This window comes from Oncorhynchus mykiss, chromosome 17, assembly GCF_013265735.2.
Source record: "Oncorhynchus mykiss isolate Arlee chromosome 17, USDA_OmykA_1.1, whole genome shotgun sequence".
NCBI lineage: Eukaryota > Metazoa > Chordata > Actinopteri > Salmoniformes > Salmonidae > Oncorhynchus > Oncorhynchus mykiss.
Window position 1 is genome coordinate 27,777,712 of NC_048581.1, and position 16,240 is coordinate 27,793,951.

The following is a 16,240-nucleotide window of genomic DNA, read 5'->3' on the forward strand; positions in this document are numbered from 1 at the left end:
GGTGCTATTTCAGATGCATGCAAAGCCTAACCATTTCTGGAACATGTAAGTGGGCGTGGAAGAGATGGGTTTATTTTCGTGCCAAAAACCAATGCGTGTTAATGGGATGAGGACACTGGTTCTCTGCTTCAATGTCCTGCAGGATACTTCAATACAGCGTCACGGTGTAGTGATGGGTCATGGCCACTGGCTTTTAAACAACAAGGCATGACTGTGTGTGTGTGTGTGTGTGTGTGTGTGTGTGTGTGTGCCTGTCAGCTGAGACTCATCCTGTCCATAGATTGAGAGGTAGAGAGATGGGCATGTGTATGATGGCAGGCAAAACCAATTACACACATAATCTCATGGGAAAAGAACATTATGGTTGAAGGGAATGAGAACAAGGAGTCGAGAACAGATCGACATCTTCCAGGGTGGTTAAATGTGGTTTGGGTTGGTAGTGGGGAGGATTTCTCTACTAATCAAAAATAGACTGCAGGGTATATGAAGTGATGGTGGGATTGCTAAGGGACAGGATGTTGTCAAATCATTACGTTGGATGGATTACAGTTAGGGAAGGTTACGGCTGGATGGACACACTTCCATGTTATTTCCAATGATAGATTTGAACCACAACTAACTAACAACCCTTTAGAACTATGTGATGAAGTCATAAAATGCTTAAAAACATTACATCATGGTATTTGTATGGAGAATACTGTATGGGGTGGACACACTAACCTACTCCTCTCTCTTCCGCCTCTGCCGAGTCACTGCGCCCCACAGCACGCTGGGTAGTGGTGTGTCTTGTGCACACTAACGGACCTCTTAAACTGGTACTGTAACTAGAATGACCCTCCCCAGTGTTTCTGTGGTCACAGCTGGACGACTGGGCTCAGGTCCTTGTGTTGTTTTAAAAGACTCCTCAATAACAGCTGGATCACAAGTAGAAAATACTAGTCCTTGTGTGGCAGGCATATTCATGTGTGTGGCGTGCATGGATGTGTGTACAGTAAGTGATAGGAGGTTCGTTTCCAGGAGAGTGGCGAGCTGCAACGTGGTGCTGCTGAACCATGACTAACAGCCAACTGTGAAGAACTACTGCCTGTCTGCCTGGGAGCTCCAACTGTGAAGAACTACTGCCCGTCTGCCTGGGAGCTCCAACTGTGCCAGAGAATAGCAGAGCTCTCTCACAGGAGGAATACATGTGTGTGTGTGTGTGTGTGTGTGTCAGAGCGTGAGAGTGAAACAGCAGGGCCAGAAGGCATGAGCCCCGTGCAGAAGACACGGCTCTTCAAAATGAACAGCACAGTGACAGCAGCACTACATCAGCAACATTGTAGGCTGTTACAGCACAATGGTCTGAACGCCGGAGAGAGTCAAGAGACACATTTCATCAGAGTTAACATGGAACATATCTTTGAGCACCTCTGCAAAAGAGAGCTATCAAATACTAGGAAGATAGAGAAAATAGCCTACATATGCCATTGTTCATTGTTCATTTTAGCTCCTAGTAGAGCAAAGAGCCTATGAACTAAAGATCAATTAAGCTTATGGCTCAGAATGCACTGTGTGGGCTGGGGGCCGATACTTTACATTGCATCACATCAGTTACCGTTAAGGTTAGGCTACAGGTTCCATGACAAGTTCAGCAGGTCTGTGGCCAACTGAATCCCGGACTTGCAGAGACAAGTCAACACCACAGCAGGAATGGACCCTGAGGTTCGAGTGACACATTGATTAATAATAGTAGTTGGACTTGTTCAGCCAGACAAAGGCTTCATCTGAAATAGCACCCTAGCAGTGCACTATAGGGAATAGGATGCACTATAGGGAATAGGATGCACTATAGGGAATAGGATGCACTATAGGGAATAGGCAACAGGGTGCCATTTTAGACACATCCACAGTGAAACAATTTGTGGACCATGTAAGAGGATGTGGAAGAGATTGGTTCAACGTTTGGTCTATTTTAGGGTCTGAGACCAAAGCTTGTTAAATGGGATGAGGACACTGGTTCTCTGATTCAATTTCCTGTCGAATCCTTATTCAGTAAATATAGCATCAAGGTTTAGTTATGGGTCATGGCGATTAACTTCTTAGCCAAGGCATGTGTGTGTGACGGTTTGCGTGTTTTTGTGATTGTGTGTGTGTGTTGCGTGACAGCTGAGATCCTGTCTATCGATTGAGTGGTGGAGAGATACGCATGTGTATGATGGCAGGCAAAACCAAATTACACACATAATCGCATGGGAAAATAAGATTATGGTTGAAGTGAATGAGAACAAGGAGTTGAGAGCAGATCAACATGTTTTCGGGCGGTTAAATGTGGTTTGGGTTGGGAGTGGGGAGGATTTCTCTACTAATCAAAAATGGATGACAGGGTGTATGAAGTGAGGGTTGGACGGGAAGTTATCAAATCATTACGTTGGATGTACAGTTAGGGAAGGTTACGGCTGGATGGACACACTTCCATGTTATTTCCAATGATAGATTTTAGCCACAACTGACAACCCTTTAAGAACTATGTGGTAAAGTAATAAAAATGCTTAAAAACATTACATCATGATTCATTACATAAGCAACTTATCCTTTTAAGGTCTTCCAATCTAATGCTTTCCTCGTCTCCCACCTCATTCCATCCTCGTCCCCCACCTCATTCCATCCTCGCCCCCCACCTCATTCCATCCTCGCCCCCCACCTCATTCCATCCTCGCCCCCCACCGCATTCCACCCTCGCCCCCCACCGCATTCCACCCTCGCCCCCCACCGCATTCCACCCTCGCCCCCCACCGCATTCCATCCTCGCCCCCCACCGCATTCCATCCTCGCCCCCCACCGCATTCCATCCTCGCCCCCCACCGCATTCCATCCTCGCCCCCCACCGCATTCCATCCTCGCCCCCCACCGCATTCCATCCTCGCCCCCCACCGCATTCCATCCTCGCCCCCCACCTCATTCCATCCTCGCCCCCCACCTCATTCCATCCTCGCCCCCCACCTCATTCCATCCTCGCCCCCCACCTCATTCCATCCTCGTCCCCCACCTCATTCCATCCTCGTCCCCCACCTCATTCCATCCTCGCCCCCCCCTCATTCCATCCTCGCCCCCCCCCCCTCATTCCATCCTCGTCCATCCTCGCCCCCCACCTCATTCCATCCTCGCCCCCCACCTCATTCTATCCTCGCCTCCCACCTCATTCTATCCTCGTCTCCCACCACATTCTATCCTCGTCTCCCACCACATTCTATCCTCGTCTCCCACCACATTCTATCCTCGTCTCCCACCACATTCTATCCTCGTCTCCCACCACATTCTATCCTCGTCTCCCACCACATTCTATCCTCGTCTCCCACATCCTTACATCCTCGTCTCCCATCTCACTATGCTCGTCTCCCATCTCATTATATCCTCGTCTCCCATCTCTGAGAGTGTTTAAGTCTCTGTGGCTTCACATCCCGCCTTAACCAATAACCCCACCATTGACTCTGAATGGGAAGACATCCCAAAGGGGCCTCTAATCTGCTGTAAATGGGCCAGGTAGTGCGCGCATGTGTGTCAGACACCACAGAGTAGACTAGGCATAAAACTATGAGCTCATCCACCCCCAACAGGCATTGCCATGGCAGCACAGCTCCAGGTAACACACTTGATACACCTGCCTCCTGTCCTCTGGGTGTTCCGACTGTCCACCCAACTGACTCAAGCCACGCCCATTTCAGAGGCAGGTGGATATTCAAGTGTGTGTGATACTGTGAGAGAATTCTTCAAAATAGTTGTAGTGGCTTGAATAGTGATAATCTTACAGGAAATGAATCCAATTATTTTGTTATCTTTCTACAATGTTTACCTTCATATATTATTATTTCATTGGACCACAGAACAAACACTGGGCTCTTTTACACTGAGTGAACCAGCCTCTCTCTCTCTAAATGTCATCTGTGTAACCTGATCTGTAGTAGATTCAAATAAGAGGATTGTTTAAAGAGAGAGGCCTTATTCCCTAGTCATTTATACCCTCATCGCCAAAGAGTAGACAGAGGACTGAGTGGGTGACACACACACACTCAAAATCATATTTACAGCCCTGACTGAACAACCCAAACACAATTTCAATGTTTACTTCCCTTCAATACATCATACCCCTCCTACCATGCAATGTACACAATCCATAGCAGTTATGAAAAATCTCATCTGGGATATAGACGTCTGATTTGAGCTTTACTCTGCTGAAGTAGTGCAACTAACGTCCTGCACCTTTGAAGATAAAATCGGACACACAGTCACACGATCTGGCCTGAAGTGAAGCAAATAGGCTAACAGTGGGAAAACCAACACCGAACATGTCTAACGACACAGTGACAAACTGCTGTAAAAGTGCTTAAATTGATAGTTTGGGATTTATCTACTTTCCCAGAGACAGATGAACTTGTGGATAACATTATGAAGTTAGAAGTAGTTTTGCGGGCCAATGCTAAATAGCGTTAGAGCAATGACTAGAAGTCTATGGGAACAGCTTAGCGCAATGGCAAAGTCTACAGTCTTCGAGTCATTGCGCTGAAGCTAGTTAGCAACTTCCTTCCAACTGCCCGCAGAGACATGAAAATGGTATCCACAAGTTCATCTGAACGGGGAAGTGGATAAAGGGCTTCATTGCCAAAATCCTGAACTATCCCAATAAAAAAAGACTACTGTTATCTAATTATACCCATTGGATAAGATCCTGAGGCCCCATCCCTCCATACTCAGTGTGGAAAAACGAGGAGTCAGCGAAAGAACGGAGACGGGGAGAGCAGCTGGTGCATGACCACGTTCCATCAGAGGCTCCATTGCCTGTGAGTGGACAGACACACACACACACACACACACACACGCACACACACACACACACGCAAAGTCTGGCCACAGTGTATAGCACAAGAGAAAGAGGAAAGGAGAGAGGAAAGAGGAAAGTGGAGAGGTGATGTCATGGCAGGGTGTGAACTGTGGATGAGGTTGGGACTGGGGAGGGAGGGGCTGCAACAGAGGGGCTAGGTCATGAGGACGGCAGGATGTTCGCACAGGGGATGGCAGGGAGCGACATAAGACAAAATACGCAGGGACACGTGTATGGACATTGGACACATGCACACACAAAACTAGGGCTTCCCTATACAAATCAGATGGCCCAAATAGGCAAACACATCTACACAAACAACACACACATCTACCCAAACGCACACATGAAAGCATGTCAACACAAAAGTGAGTACTCCACCTCGACCTGTGGGCCATTGACAAACACACAAACTCCCACACAAAACAAACAGACACAGCCATGATGCCACACCATGGGGCCTTGCTTTAACCTATTCGTGAAGGTGTGGCCAACCAGGACAGGATGGGGAAACACAGTGCATTGGTGAATGTGATCTGGGGCTGCAGTCAGGACAATGGGGGCCATTGTGCTTCTATGGAACCTCATCATCAGCATAATGCCCTTTACAGCCCCCCCACACCACCATCACACTCACACTGTGCTACCGGGAGTGGGACACAGACAGCCAGCATGGACACCGCATGGAGACACTGTCTGACAGTGGCCAGTAAGAAAACAGTGCATGGACTGTGTCGACCAGCAAGAGCCAAGATAGCCAATAGGGACAGCCAATAGGGACATCAAATGGGGGCAGTCAGTGACAGCCAGTAAGGACACAGTCCTGTGCTTGGGAATGTCTCAGTTAACAAGAAAAGTTTTGCGGATAAGAGTCAACAAGGAAATACATTCTCCTATAAGGCCTATTTCTCTTAAATACAAAATAAAAATAATCAAAGAAGTAGCTTAAGCAACTCAATTGTGAACAGCATGGCTCTCATTGTCTCTGGTAGCATGTTGTTTATTTAACTAGGCAAGTCAGTAAAGAACACATTCTTATGTTACAATGACGTCCTAATGCATTAGCTAGTGTGCATGGCCTACATGGCCACAGGGCCTTGGCTTGCTGAAAAAGCTTGAGATATGTGCATAGTAGTCTCATTACGTCATGCAGCTGTTTAAGTGAACGATCCCATATGCATTACCCTGAGTGTCAGTCTTTAGTGTGTGTGTGAACATGCAAAACTGGAAAAAAGTATTGATGAATGTATGTTCAGGGATATTTAATCCAATGTTCTCCCTTCTAAAAATGTCTGCTCTCACTAGCAAACATCCCTGTGCCCCGCTCCATTCTGGTTCCCCCTGACCTTTAGGAGGAAGTGTGACGCTGTTTAGGTTCAGATTCTTATTATCGGCTTATTTTGTATCAGTCTTCCTGTGTGTGTGGGAAACAAAAAGGTGTGCTGTGAAGAAGCTAAACCTCCCCACCACTGAAGACATTGGAGTCTGATTATGACAGACTTGATCAACTGCCAGACCAGCAGAGGTCTTCAGTTTGAGTCACCAGACCAGACCAGTGTACGTGTTGGCTGAGGGGATAATGGCTCCCTGTCTGTGCCTCCAAACCAGAGTTCCCACTTCGTCACTGTGGCTTGAGTCAGTCCCCCAAGCTTGCCCTCTCTCAGCTGTGCCCTCCTCCATTGTGTGTGAACCTGCCGAGGCTATGAAGACGGGAAAAACCGACCCCGAGAGAGAGAGGTGACTACCTCCTGCCTGGTACTGCTTTCTAGTATTATCTTGTACGGTCGCTATACAAATAATTGGCTACGGTGCAAAGTATGGAATCGTAAGCCAGTTAGGCCTATTTGGGGGAAGACTATTTAAGTTCCAACCAATGAGAGAAATTGGAATAGATTTGAAAACGTGAATGAATAAATCATCCCTGATAACAGAGTGTGAAAAAAATATGTTCAATAGTACAGCAAACCCATGTGGCAAGCAGTGTGACTCGATGACATCATCAAGACTAGTTAGTAAAGAAGGGTGAAGTAACAGAGCTTTATCAACAGTCAGATGGGAAAGCAGCACTTAAACAGGAAGCTTTATTCAACACACTTCAGAGTTGGGTTCCTGACTTGCTGACACGCACGAGGTAAATGTTGGGGTAAAAAGAGGGCCGACTGCTTACTTGTCACTAAACTAGAGCAGAGGCAAGAGGAACTTAGTGTCTTTGTGAGAGTGGTGGTGACACCTGTGCTGAGTTGTTCATAACCCCCACTGTAAAGAACATCAGTCTTGATGTTCAAATACATAAATCATTGCACCAACTCTGTCAAATCCTGCATCAGGATACAGTCAAGTAAAGTAGTCTAAATGACAAAATTACCCCAGCTCAATGTCAGTCACTTTAGTGGTGTGAATTTCCTTTTCGTATTTCACATTCTCCTTAATATTCTTCAAAGTGCTTGCTATAGTCGAAGCGCATTACTCAAACTGTCAGAAAGGAGTTAGCAATAACGACTGTTGCCACAAACGTATCCCCCCCCCCCACTCTTGAAAAGGGTCCATTCCAAAAAGGTTGGGAACCTTGTGACTGCTATTGGTTCTTCTCAGAATCAAGATGGTTCTGAGAACTGGTGAGGTCCACTGGGATGTGTGTGTATTTATGTGTTTGTGTGTTTAAGTGTGTGTCAAACACCCGCCCAGTATTGTGCTCGCCCGGCCAGGAGCTCCTCGCATATGCATTTGGCTGCAATGAGGAACCAATGAGGAAACATGCCAAGGTTACAATGCAGGACACCACAAGTGTATTGACAAAATACAGAGCACAAAGAGCGTACTGCATCGTCGTAAATCCAGATAAATGATTATTTAGCAATAGAAAATAGAACACCGCATTGAGTTTCCATTGATGTCTAATGGTAGATACCCCAGCTATTGATAACGTACATTATAGCACCGTTGTCATTACACTGTAACAGCAACGTAACAACTTACTTGTATCGAGTCATTCGCCATGGTTGTTCTTTGTGTCGTGTTCCAGTGATGATGCCGTTCTAGACCAGACCAACTGGACATATGCGATTGTCCGGAGTACTCAAAATGAATTTAGGCAGCTAGATTATCAATTCAATCAATTGTCGCTCAAATATGTGCTCTGCACAAAAACCTCACCACTATATTGTCTGAGATAAAGGAACTTTTAAAAACAATTCTCAACCAACGGTCAAAAATAATCCCATTGTTGTGTCGCCTCAACTGCCCAAAGAAGCTGGTGATCCCAAAATGTTTGTCTAGTTGTTCTGACTAATGGTTCGTTCAACAAATGCACAATGTTCCCGGGTGAGTGTCTTTAAAATATCAGTACGATAAAAGCTTGAAACAAACTGTTTGATTCAGCTCATTGTTCTTTTCTTTGAAGGCTAGCTATCAACAGCTAGAGCACAAGGGGAACAGACGGCACGACTCCCTCCCTATCCGCGTAACACTCCGAAGAGGGATAGAGATCCATTGCTAACATAAAACGCTACAGAGGCAGAAAAACTGTCGAGCCCCGTCTTCGTAGTAACATCCGTGAAACACGCGTCAGTCTCCCAAGTATCACATGCAACAAAAGCCTTCTTTCAAACGAGACGACCTTATGCTTCCCTCGAGCAAAGTACCGAATGACCGAAGGGTGTCACCGGTAAAAGCGTTGTTGTTTGCTCTTCGTTCGGTTTTGGAGGGCAGAGGAATATCGCCTTGTCTGTCCGCGCATTGCCGATGATGGCTTGAGCGAGAGGCTACACTTTTTTTCTGATGGAGCTGCGCGCGGATGCGCTGGCACAACGTGTACGGTAGGTAACATGAGCGCGCCCAAGGTATCATGTGACCATTGCCAGACCATGGATTTGTCATTTACAACTTCTCCGAATGAACACTGTTGCTTATCTTTCCCATATCTGCAATGTAGCCAGACACAAAACAACTGTTATTTGTATTACTCTGCTTACAAGTAATAATGTGCTCATTTAATCACAACCAGAAGATAAATGGAGTACAGTTACATTAGAATCAAAAGTAAATGACTGTAAAGTATTTATTATCACAAATCTACAAGGTAAACTCATTATGTAATATTGAAAACAAACCCAAATATATAGTGGATATATACTAGCCTACATTAAGCAAATGCCATAATGGGGCACCAACAAGCCATTAGGTCAATACATAACAATAATGCCAAAGACGAACTGAGGTACAGTGTTGTGCAGAAGAAGTGTGTGTGTGTGTGTGTGTGTGTGTGTGTGTGTGTGTGTGTGTGTGTGTGTGTGTGTGTGTGTGTGTGTGTGTGTGTGTGTGTGTGTGTGTGTGTGTGTGTGTGTGTGTGTGTGTGTGTGTGTGTGTGTGTGTGTGTGTGTGTGAGATGCACTCTACTGGGCAGCAGGTAGCCTAGAGGTTAAGAGTGTTGGGCCAGTAACTGAAAGGTTGCTGGTTCGACTTCCAAAATCGGCAAGGTGGAAAAATATGCCGTTCTACCCTTGAGCAAGGCATTTAACCCCCAACAACAACTGCTTCAGAGGGGTTGGGTTAAATGCGGAAGACATTTCGGTTGGATGCATTCAGCTGTGCAACTGACTAGTTATCCCCCTTTCCCTATTGGCCTCCTTATCACTACATAAGCAGAAACTCAAACTATAGCTGAATAAAACTACAACAAATCGCAGGGCATGCAAATGGGATATTTGCTTACCATAGCATTTGACACTGCCAGAGGGAGACAGACGGAAGAGCAAAGGAGCACCTGGTCATAGGTGATGATAGGTGAAAAACATCACACAAAGGCTATGAAAATGCACACCAGAAACAGCCTGCTTACATCTGATAGCGGTAATGAGCAGGCTAAATAAACATAGCCTACATCATCATGTCTTTTATCAAATTTCCTTGTGGACAGGTGTTTATTTTATTTTACCTTGGGCAGTTTCCAGGCTATTGCTTGATGGAGTATATTATGGGGAATACATCTGCAATATTTTTTGTTCTTTTTTCTTGGTCCTCTATAGCTATATCTATTTTTTTTTTGCAAATTGGATTGATCCCCTCTACTACACGGAACCCCACTAATCTACCGACAGAAACGCACGGGGTGGCTAAAAACAGACCTCCATCCTATGCTAACTTGCTACCGATGGCCCGGCTAGCTGTCTGAATAGCCGTGACCCAAACCAACCTCATTACTCACTGGACCCTTTTGATCACTCGACTAAGCATGCCTCTCCTTAATGTCAATATGCCTTGTCCATTGCTGTTCTGGTTAGTGTTTATTGGCTTATTTCACTATAGAGCCTCTACTCCTGTTCACTATACCTTATCCAACCTATTAGTTCCACCACCCACACATGCGATGACATCTCCTGGTTTCAATGATGTTTCTAGAGACAATATCTCTCTCATCATCACTCAATACCTAGTTTACCTCCACTGTATTCACATCCTACCATACCATTTCATCGCCCCCAGAAACCTCCTTTTACTCTCTGTTCCAGACGTTCTAGACGACCAATTCTCATTGCTTTTAGCCGTACCCTTATCCTACTTCTCCTCTTTTCCTCTGGTGATGTAGAGGTGAATCCAGGCCCTGCAGTGCCTAGCTCCACTCCTATTCCCCAGGCGCTCTCTTTTGATGACTTCTGTAACCGTAATAGCCTTGATTTCATGCATGTTAACATTAGAAGCCTCCTCCCTAAGTTTGTTTTATTCACTGCTTTAGCACACTCTGCCAACCCGGATGTTCTAGCTGTGTCTGAATCCTGGAAGACCACCAAAAATTCTGAAATTTTCATCCCTAACTACAACATTTTCAGACAAAATAGAACTGCCAAAGGGGGCGGTGTTGCAATCTACTGCAAAGATAGCCTGCAGAGTTCTGTCCTACTATCCAGGTCTGTACCCAAACAATTTGAACTTCTACTTTTAAAAATCCACCTCTCTAAAAACAAGTCTCACCGTTGCCGCCTGCTATAGACCACCCTCTACCCCCAGCTGTGCTCTGGACACCATTTGTGAACTGATTGCCCCCATCTATCTTCAGAGCTCGTGCTGCTAGGCAACCTAAACTGGAACATGCTTAACACCCCAGCCATCCTACAATCTAAGCTTGATGCCCTCAATCTCACACAAATTTTTAATGAACCTACCCAAAGCCGTAAACACGGGCACCTTCATAGATATCATCCTAACCAACTTGCCCTCTAAATACACCTCTGCTGTCTTCAACCAAGATCTCAGCGATCACTGCCTGCATCCGTAATGGGTCAGTGGTCAAACGACCGCCACTCATCACTGTCAAACGCTCCCTGAAACACTTCAGTGAGCTGGCCTTTCTAATCGACCTGGCCGGGGTATCCTGGAAGGATATTGATCTCAACCCGTCAGTAGAGGATGCCTGTTTTTTTTTTTAAATGCCTTCCTAACCATCTTAAATAAGCATGCCCCATTCAAGAAATTTAGAACCAGGAACAGATATAGCCCTTGGTTCTCCCCAGACCTGACTGCCCTTAACCAACACAAAAACATCCTATGGCGTTCTGCATTAGCATCGAACAGCCCCCGTGATATGCAGCTTTTCAGGGAAGCTAGAAACCAATATACACAGGCAGTTAGAAAAGCCAAGGCTAGCTTTTCAAGCAGAAATTTGCTTCCTGCAACACTAACTCAAAAAAGTTCTGGGACACTGTAAAGTCCATGGAGAATAAGAACACCTCCTCCCAGCTGCCCACTGCACTGAAGAAGGGAAACACTGTCACCACTGATAAATATACTATAATTGAGAATAATAAGCATTTTTCTACAGCTGGCCATGCTTTCCACCTGGCTACCCCTATCCCGGTCAACAGCACTGTACCCCCCACAGCAACTCGCCCAAGCCTTCCCCATTTCTCCTTCTCCCAAATCCAGTCAGCTGATGTTCTGAAAGAGCTGCAAAATCTGGAACCCTACAAATCAGCCGGGCTAGACAATCTGGATCCTTTCTTTCTAAAATGATCTGCCGAAATTGTTGCCACCCCTATTACTAGCCTGTTCAACCTCTCTTTCGTGTCGTCTGAGATTCCCAAAGATTGGAAAGCAGCTGCGGTCATCCCCCTCTTCAAAGGGGGGGACACTTGACCCAAACTGCTACAGACCTACATCTATCCTACCCTGCCTTTCTAAGGTCTTCGAAAGCCAAGTCAACAAACAGATTACCGACCATTTTGAATCTCACCATACCCTCTCTGCTATGCAATCTGGTTTCAGAGCTGGTCATGGGTGCACCTCAGCCACGCTCAAGGTCCTAAACGATATCTTAACCGCCATCGATAAACATTACTGTGCAGCCGTATTCATTGATCTGGCCAAGGCTTTCGACTCTGTCAATCACCAAATCCTCATCGGCAGACTCGACAGCCTTAGTTTCTCAAATGATTGCCTTGCCTGGTTCACCAACTACTTCTCTGATACAGTTCAGTGTGTCAAATCGGAGGGTCTGCTGTCCGGACCTCTGGCAGTCTCTATGGGGGTGCCACAGGGTTCAATTCTTGGACCGAATCTCTTCTCTGTATACATCAATGATGTCGCTCTTGCTGCTGGTGAGTCTCTGATCCACCTCTACGCAGACGACACCATTCTGTATACTTCTGGCCCTTCTTTGGACACTGTGTTAACAACCCTCCAGGCAAGCTTCAATGCCATACAACTCTCCTTCCGTGGCCTCCAATTGCTCTTAAATACAAGTAAAACTAAATGCATGCTCTTCAACCGATCGCTGCCTGCACCTGCCCGCCTGTCCAACATCACTACTCTGGACGGCTCTGACTTAGAATTGGTGGACAACTACAAATACCTAGGTGTCTGGTTAGACTGTAAACTCTCCTTCCAGACTCACATCAAACATCTCCAATCCAAAGTTAAATCTAGAATTGGCTTCCTATTTCACAACAAAGCATCCTTCACTCATGCTGCCAAACATACCCTTGTAAAACTGACCATCCTACCAATCCTCGACTTCGCTAATGTCATTTACAAAATAGCCTCCAATACCCTACTCAACAAATTGGATGTAGTCTATCACAGTACCATCCGTTTTGTCACCAAAGCCCCATATACTACCCACCATTGCGACCTGTACACTCTCGTTGGCTGGCCCTCGCTTCATACTCGTCGCCAAACCCACTGGCTCCATGTCATCTACAAGACCCTGTTAGGTGAAGTCCCCCCTTATCTCAGCTTGCTGGTCACCATAGCATCACCCACCTGTAGCATGCGCTCCAGCAGGTATATCTCTCTGGTCACCCCCAAAACCAATTCTTTCTTTGGCCGCCTCTCCTTCCAGTTCTCTGCTGCCAATGACTGGAAAGAACTACAAAAATCTCTGAAACTGGAAACACTTTTCTCCCTCACTAGCTTTAAGCACCAGCTGTCAGAGCAGCTCACAGATTACTGCACCTGTACATAGCCCATCTATAATTTAGCCCATATAACTACCTCTTTCCCTACTGTATTTATTTTATTTTGCTCCTTTGCACCCTATTATTTTTTATTTCTACTTTGCACATTCTTCCACTGCAAATCTACCATTCCCATGTTTCAGTTGCTATATTGTATTTACTTTGCCACCATGGCCTTTTTTGCCTTTACCTCCCTTATCTCACCTTATTTGCTCACATCGTTTATAGACCTGTTTCTACTGTATTATTGACTGTATGTTTGTTTTACTCCATGTGTGTGTTGTTGTATGCGTCAAACTGCTTTGCTTTATCTTGGCCAGGTCGCAAATGTAAATGATAACTTGTTTTCAACTTGCCTACCTGGTTAAATAAAGGTGAAATAAAAAAATAAAATAAAAAAATATACTGATAATAATGTTAATCTAAAATGAAAAATACTTCTGGAAATGTACAAAGTAGTATAGATCATATTCTTGCCTTTGACCGTTTATCAAATCAGATTTTTTTCCTGGTCAGGTCCTGCATGACAGGTCCTGCATGACAGTCTTGCACAGGCAGTCCAATTCTGATCTTTTGCCCAATTCTTGGCAAAAGATCTGATCTGATTCCTCAAAATACCAATTAGTGGAAAATATCAGAATTGGACTGCCTGTGTAAATGCAGCCATAGATCTTGTTTTGACCTCCATAATTTCTGCACCCCAGAACAAAATCTCTCATGAGCGCCGGGCCAGCTACTCGATTAGGTTCCGGTAGGGAGAGGTGAAAATATTGGACTAGTGCGAGCGAGTGGTGGAAGCAGGATGGACTTTGGTGGCCGTCATAAAAGACTGTGACCGCCACAACCCTGAAGTTATTACACTTGAATGATCTAAACTGTCAAAGGCAAGAACATGATTTATTCTACTTTGTACATTTCCAGAAGTATTTTTCATTTTCGATTAACATTATTAACAGTATATTGCAGATGTATTCCCTCAGAAAGACCAAATTAGAAAATTCTAAAATGTAACTCTTATTGTGTCAATACCAATACACTTAAAAGTGTTAAAGCCTAGATGGACAAAAATGACTCGCACAGTGAACTCATAATATTGATGCAGTACTCACATCAATTTGCACTTAAGAATTTGAAGTCTACAATAGGCTTATTAAAAACTAAAAAAAGAGGTTCAAAATAGATGCAAGTACATGTTTATTTAATTAAATAGGTCTGGGCTGGGCTATGGGGGGATTCATCATGGCTTGAACTTTTTACCACTTTTCTTTTTGCAGGGGAAGCAAAATAAGTTTGCCAGGGCAGCTGTAATCCGCAGGAGGAGACACTGTTTTTTTCCTGGCTCATCAGCCACAGTATCTGAACAGGTGACAGAGAACAGGGGATGACATCAATTGTTGGATTACTTGTTAGATATTACTGCATGGTCGGAACTAGAAGCTCAAGCATTTCGCTACACTCCCATTAACATCTGCTAACCATGTGTAAGTGACAAAGTAAATTTGATTTGATTTGATCTACTAGGGCAAATCGTAAAATAAACTTTTGCAACGGAAAACAAAAACACAATTATTTTAGTTCATGGAAGTTCCTCCCTGTTACTGCCGTTTAATGAATAAGACCCTGATAACTTCATCATAGTCTCTTGCCCTAACATTACAATGTGGTGAAATAATATAATTTTGTTGAATACATATAGACATGTTGACTAACAGAAAGGAGAACTTACCATCAGTGCCAAGGGGAGCCATCTTGTTCTTCTTCAGGGTCTTCTTGCAAACACGCTTCCAATCTCCTGACTTCCTCACTCCTTCCTTCACTGCCTCGTCCTTCCCTGTCTTCTTAGAGAGAGAAACAGATATGAGTTGGTGCCTCAATCAAAAAGCTACAATAACTTAACAACCTACTGGTTAATGGTACTCTGCTTACCTGTGTGGAGGTGCTGTCCACAAGGTCTATGGAGAGGGAGCTGCTGCTGGCCTTCTCCAAGCTAGCAGAGTCACATTTCTTGTTGTCGTCGATCGCAGCCACATCCTCTTGGTCCTCTTCCAGGCTTTCCCCCTGGGCCAAGAGTTCCTCTGTGAGGGTGATGTCACTCTTTGAGGAGCTTGAGGAGGAGCGTGACCTCCCACTACCACGGCTCCTACTTGCTCCAAAATGGCCGTCAGAACTCCAGTCCTGGGCGTGGTCGTCTATGACATTTGCGATGGTGTCTGCCATGCAATAGATGGCTCCCTCGCCACCATAGCGTACGGCGCGCAGTTGAGCCCGGTTAGAGTCCGAGCGCAGGGACAACCTTTTAGCCGCAGCCTTAACGATAGCCTTCATTGCATCCTCCCCCCTGAATTGGATGCTCTCCTCCAGGCTGAAGAGGACAGAGATGTCAGCATACTTAAGGGCATGCTGGACCTCCAGAAAGAGATCCTTCATCAGCCTGAAGGGGTCGTTGGCCCTCCTAGCCTGGGGGGACTCTGAGGACTCCAGTCGGCGCATGATGCCCTGGAGGATGAGCTTCAGGGTCTGGGGGCTCATAACGGTGTCCCTGGGAGTGCTGAGAAGGGGGATGTCCTCTTCGATGAGGATCTCACCCGGCAGGAGAGAGGGAATCTTCTCCAGGAGGTCCTGCCTGGCCTCGGTGGGGGTCAGGGAGCCAATACTCACCTCACAGACATCAGCTCCCCCAACCTCTTCTTCCAAGATCTGTGCAGAAGCTGCCCATGCTGCCTGAGTGGTCGTTAGGGAGCCCTCAATCATGGAGGTGCTGGGGACTACCTCATCTTCATCCAGACAGGGGTTGACCGCCAGGGTCTTTGCAGGAGCTGCCTGTGCTGCCTTGGTTGAGGTGGAGGGCTCCGAGTGTAAGAAAGTCATGACACTCGCGACCACCTCATCTTCTTCCTCTGATGAAGAAGGACACGGAGTGTCAGGGAAACTGTCCCTG

At 45.7% G+C, this 16,240-nt stretch overlaps 2 protein-coding genes across 2 annotated transcripts in view; both read right to left on the reverse strand.

Moving 5' to 3' along the window:
• LOC110495121 (serine/threonine-protein kinase N1) overlaps positions 1 to 8,648 on the reverse strand; it is a 58,268-nt gene extending 49,620 nt beyond the window's left edge. The window contains exon 1 of the mRNA XM_036949552.1: positions 7,832 to 8,648. Within this exon, the coding sequence (XP_036805447.1) occupies positions 7,832 to 7,912 (81 nt within the window). The 5' untranslated portion in view covers positions 7,913 to 8,648. The remainder of the gene's footprint in view (positions 1 to 7,831) is intronic.
• A 5,817-nt stretch (positions 8,649 to 14,465) lies between these two features.
• On the reverse strand, positions 14,466 to 16,231 carry LOC110495154. Its single transcript, XM_021570484.2, has 3 exons — positions 15,229 to 16,231; positions 15,029 to 15,137; positions 14,466 to 14,658 (listed from the first exon to the last, which is right to left on the reverse strand). The coding sequence occupies exons 1-3, from the start codon at positions 16,168 to 16,170 to the stop codon at positions 14,540 to 14,542; spliced, it is 1,170 nt and encodes a 389-aa protein (XP_021426159.1). The 5' UTR covers positions 16,171 to 16,231; the 3' UTR covers positions 14,466 to 14,539.
• Between the last annotated feature and the right edge of the window lie 9 nt (positions 16,232 to 16,240).

Excerpts from the sequence above, each read along its gene's own strand:
- LOC110495154 (XM_021570484.2), bottom strand. The coding sequence starts at position 16,170 with ATGACTTTCTTACACTCGGAGCCCTCCACCTCAACCAAGGCAGCACAG. Across the intron at positions 15,138-15,228 it reads TGGACAGCACCTCCACACAG|ACAGGGAAGGACGAGGCAGT; the intron begins GTAAGCAGAGTA and ends CTCTCTAAGAAG. Across the intron at positions 14,659-15,028 it reads GGCTCCCCTTGGCACTGATG|ATACTGTGGCTGATGAGCCA; the intron begins GTAAGTTCTCCT and ends TCACCTGTTCAG.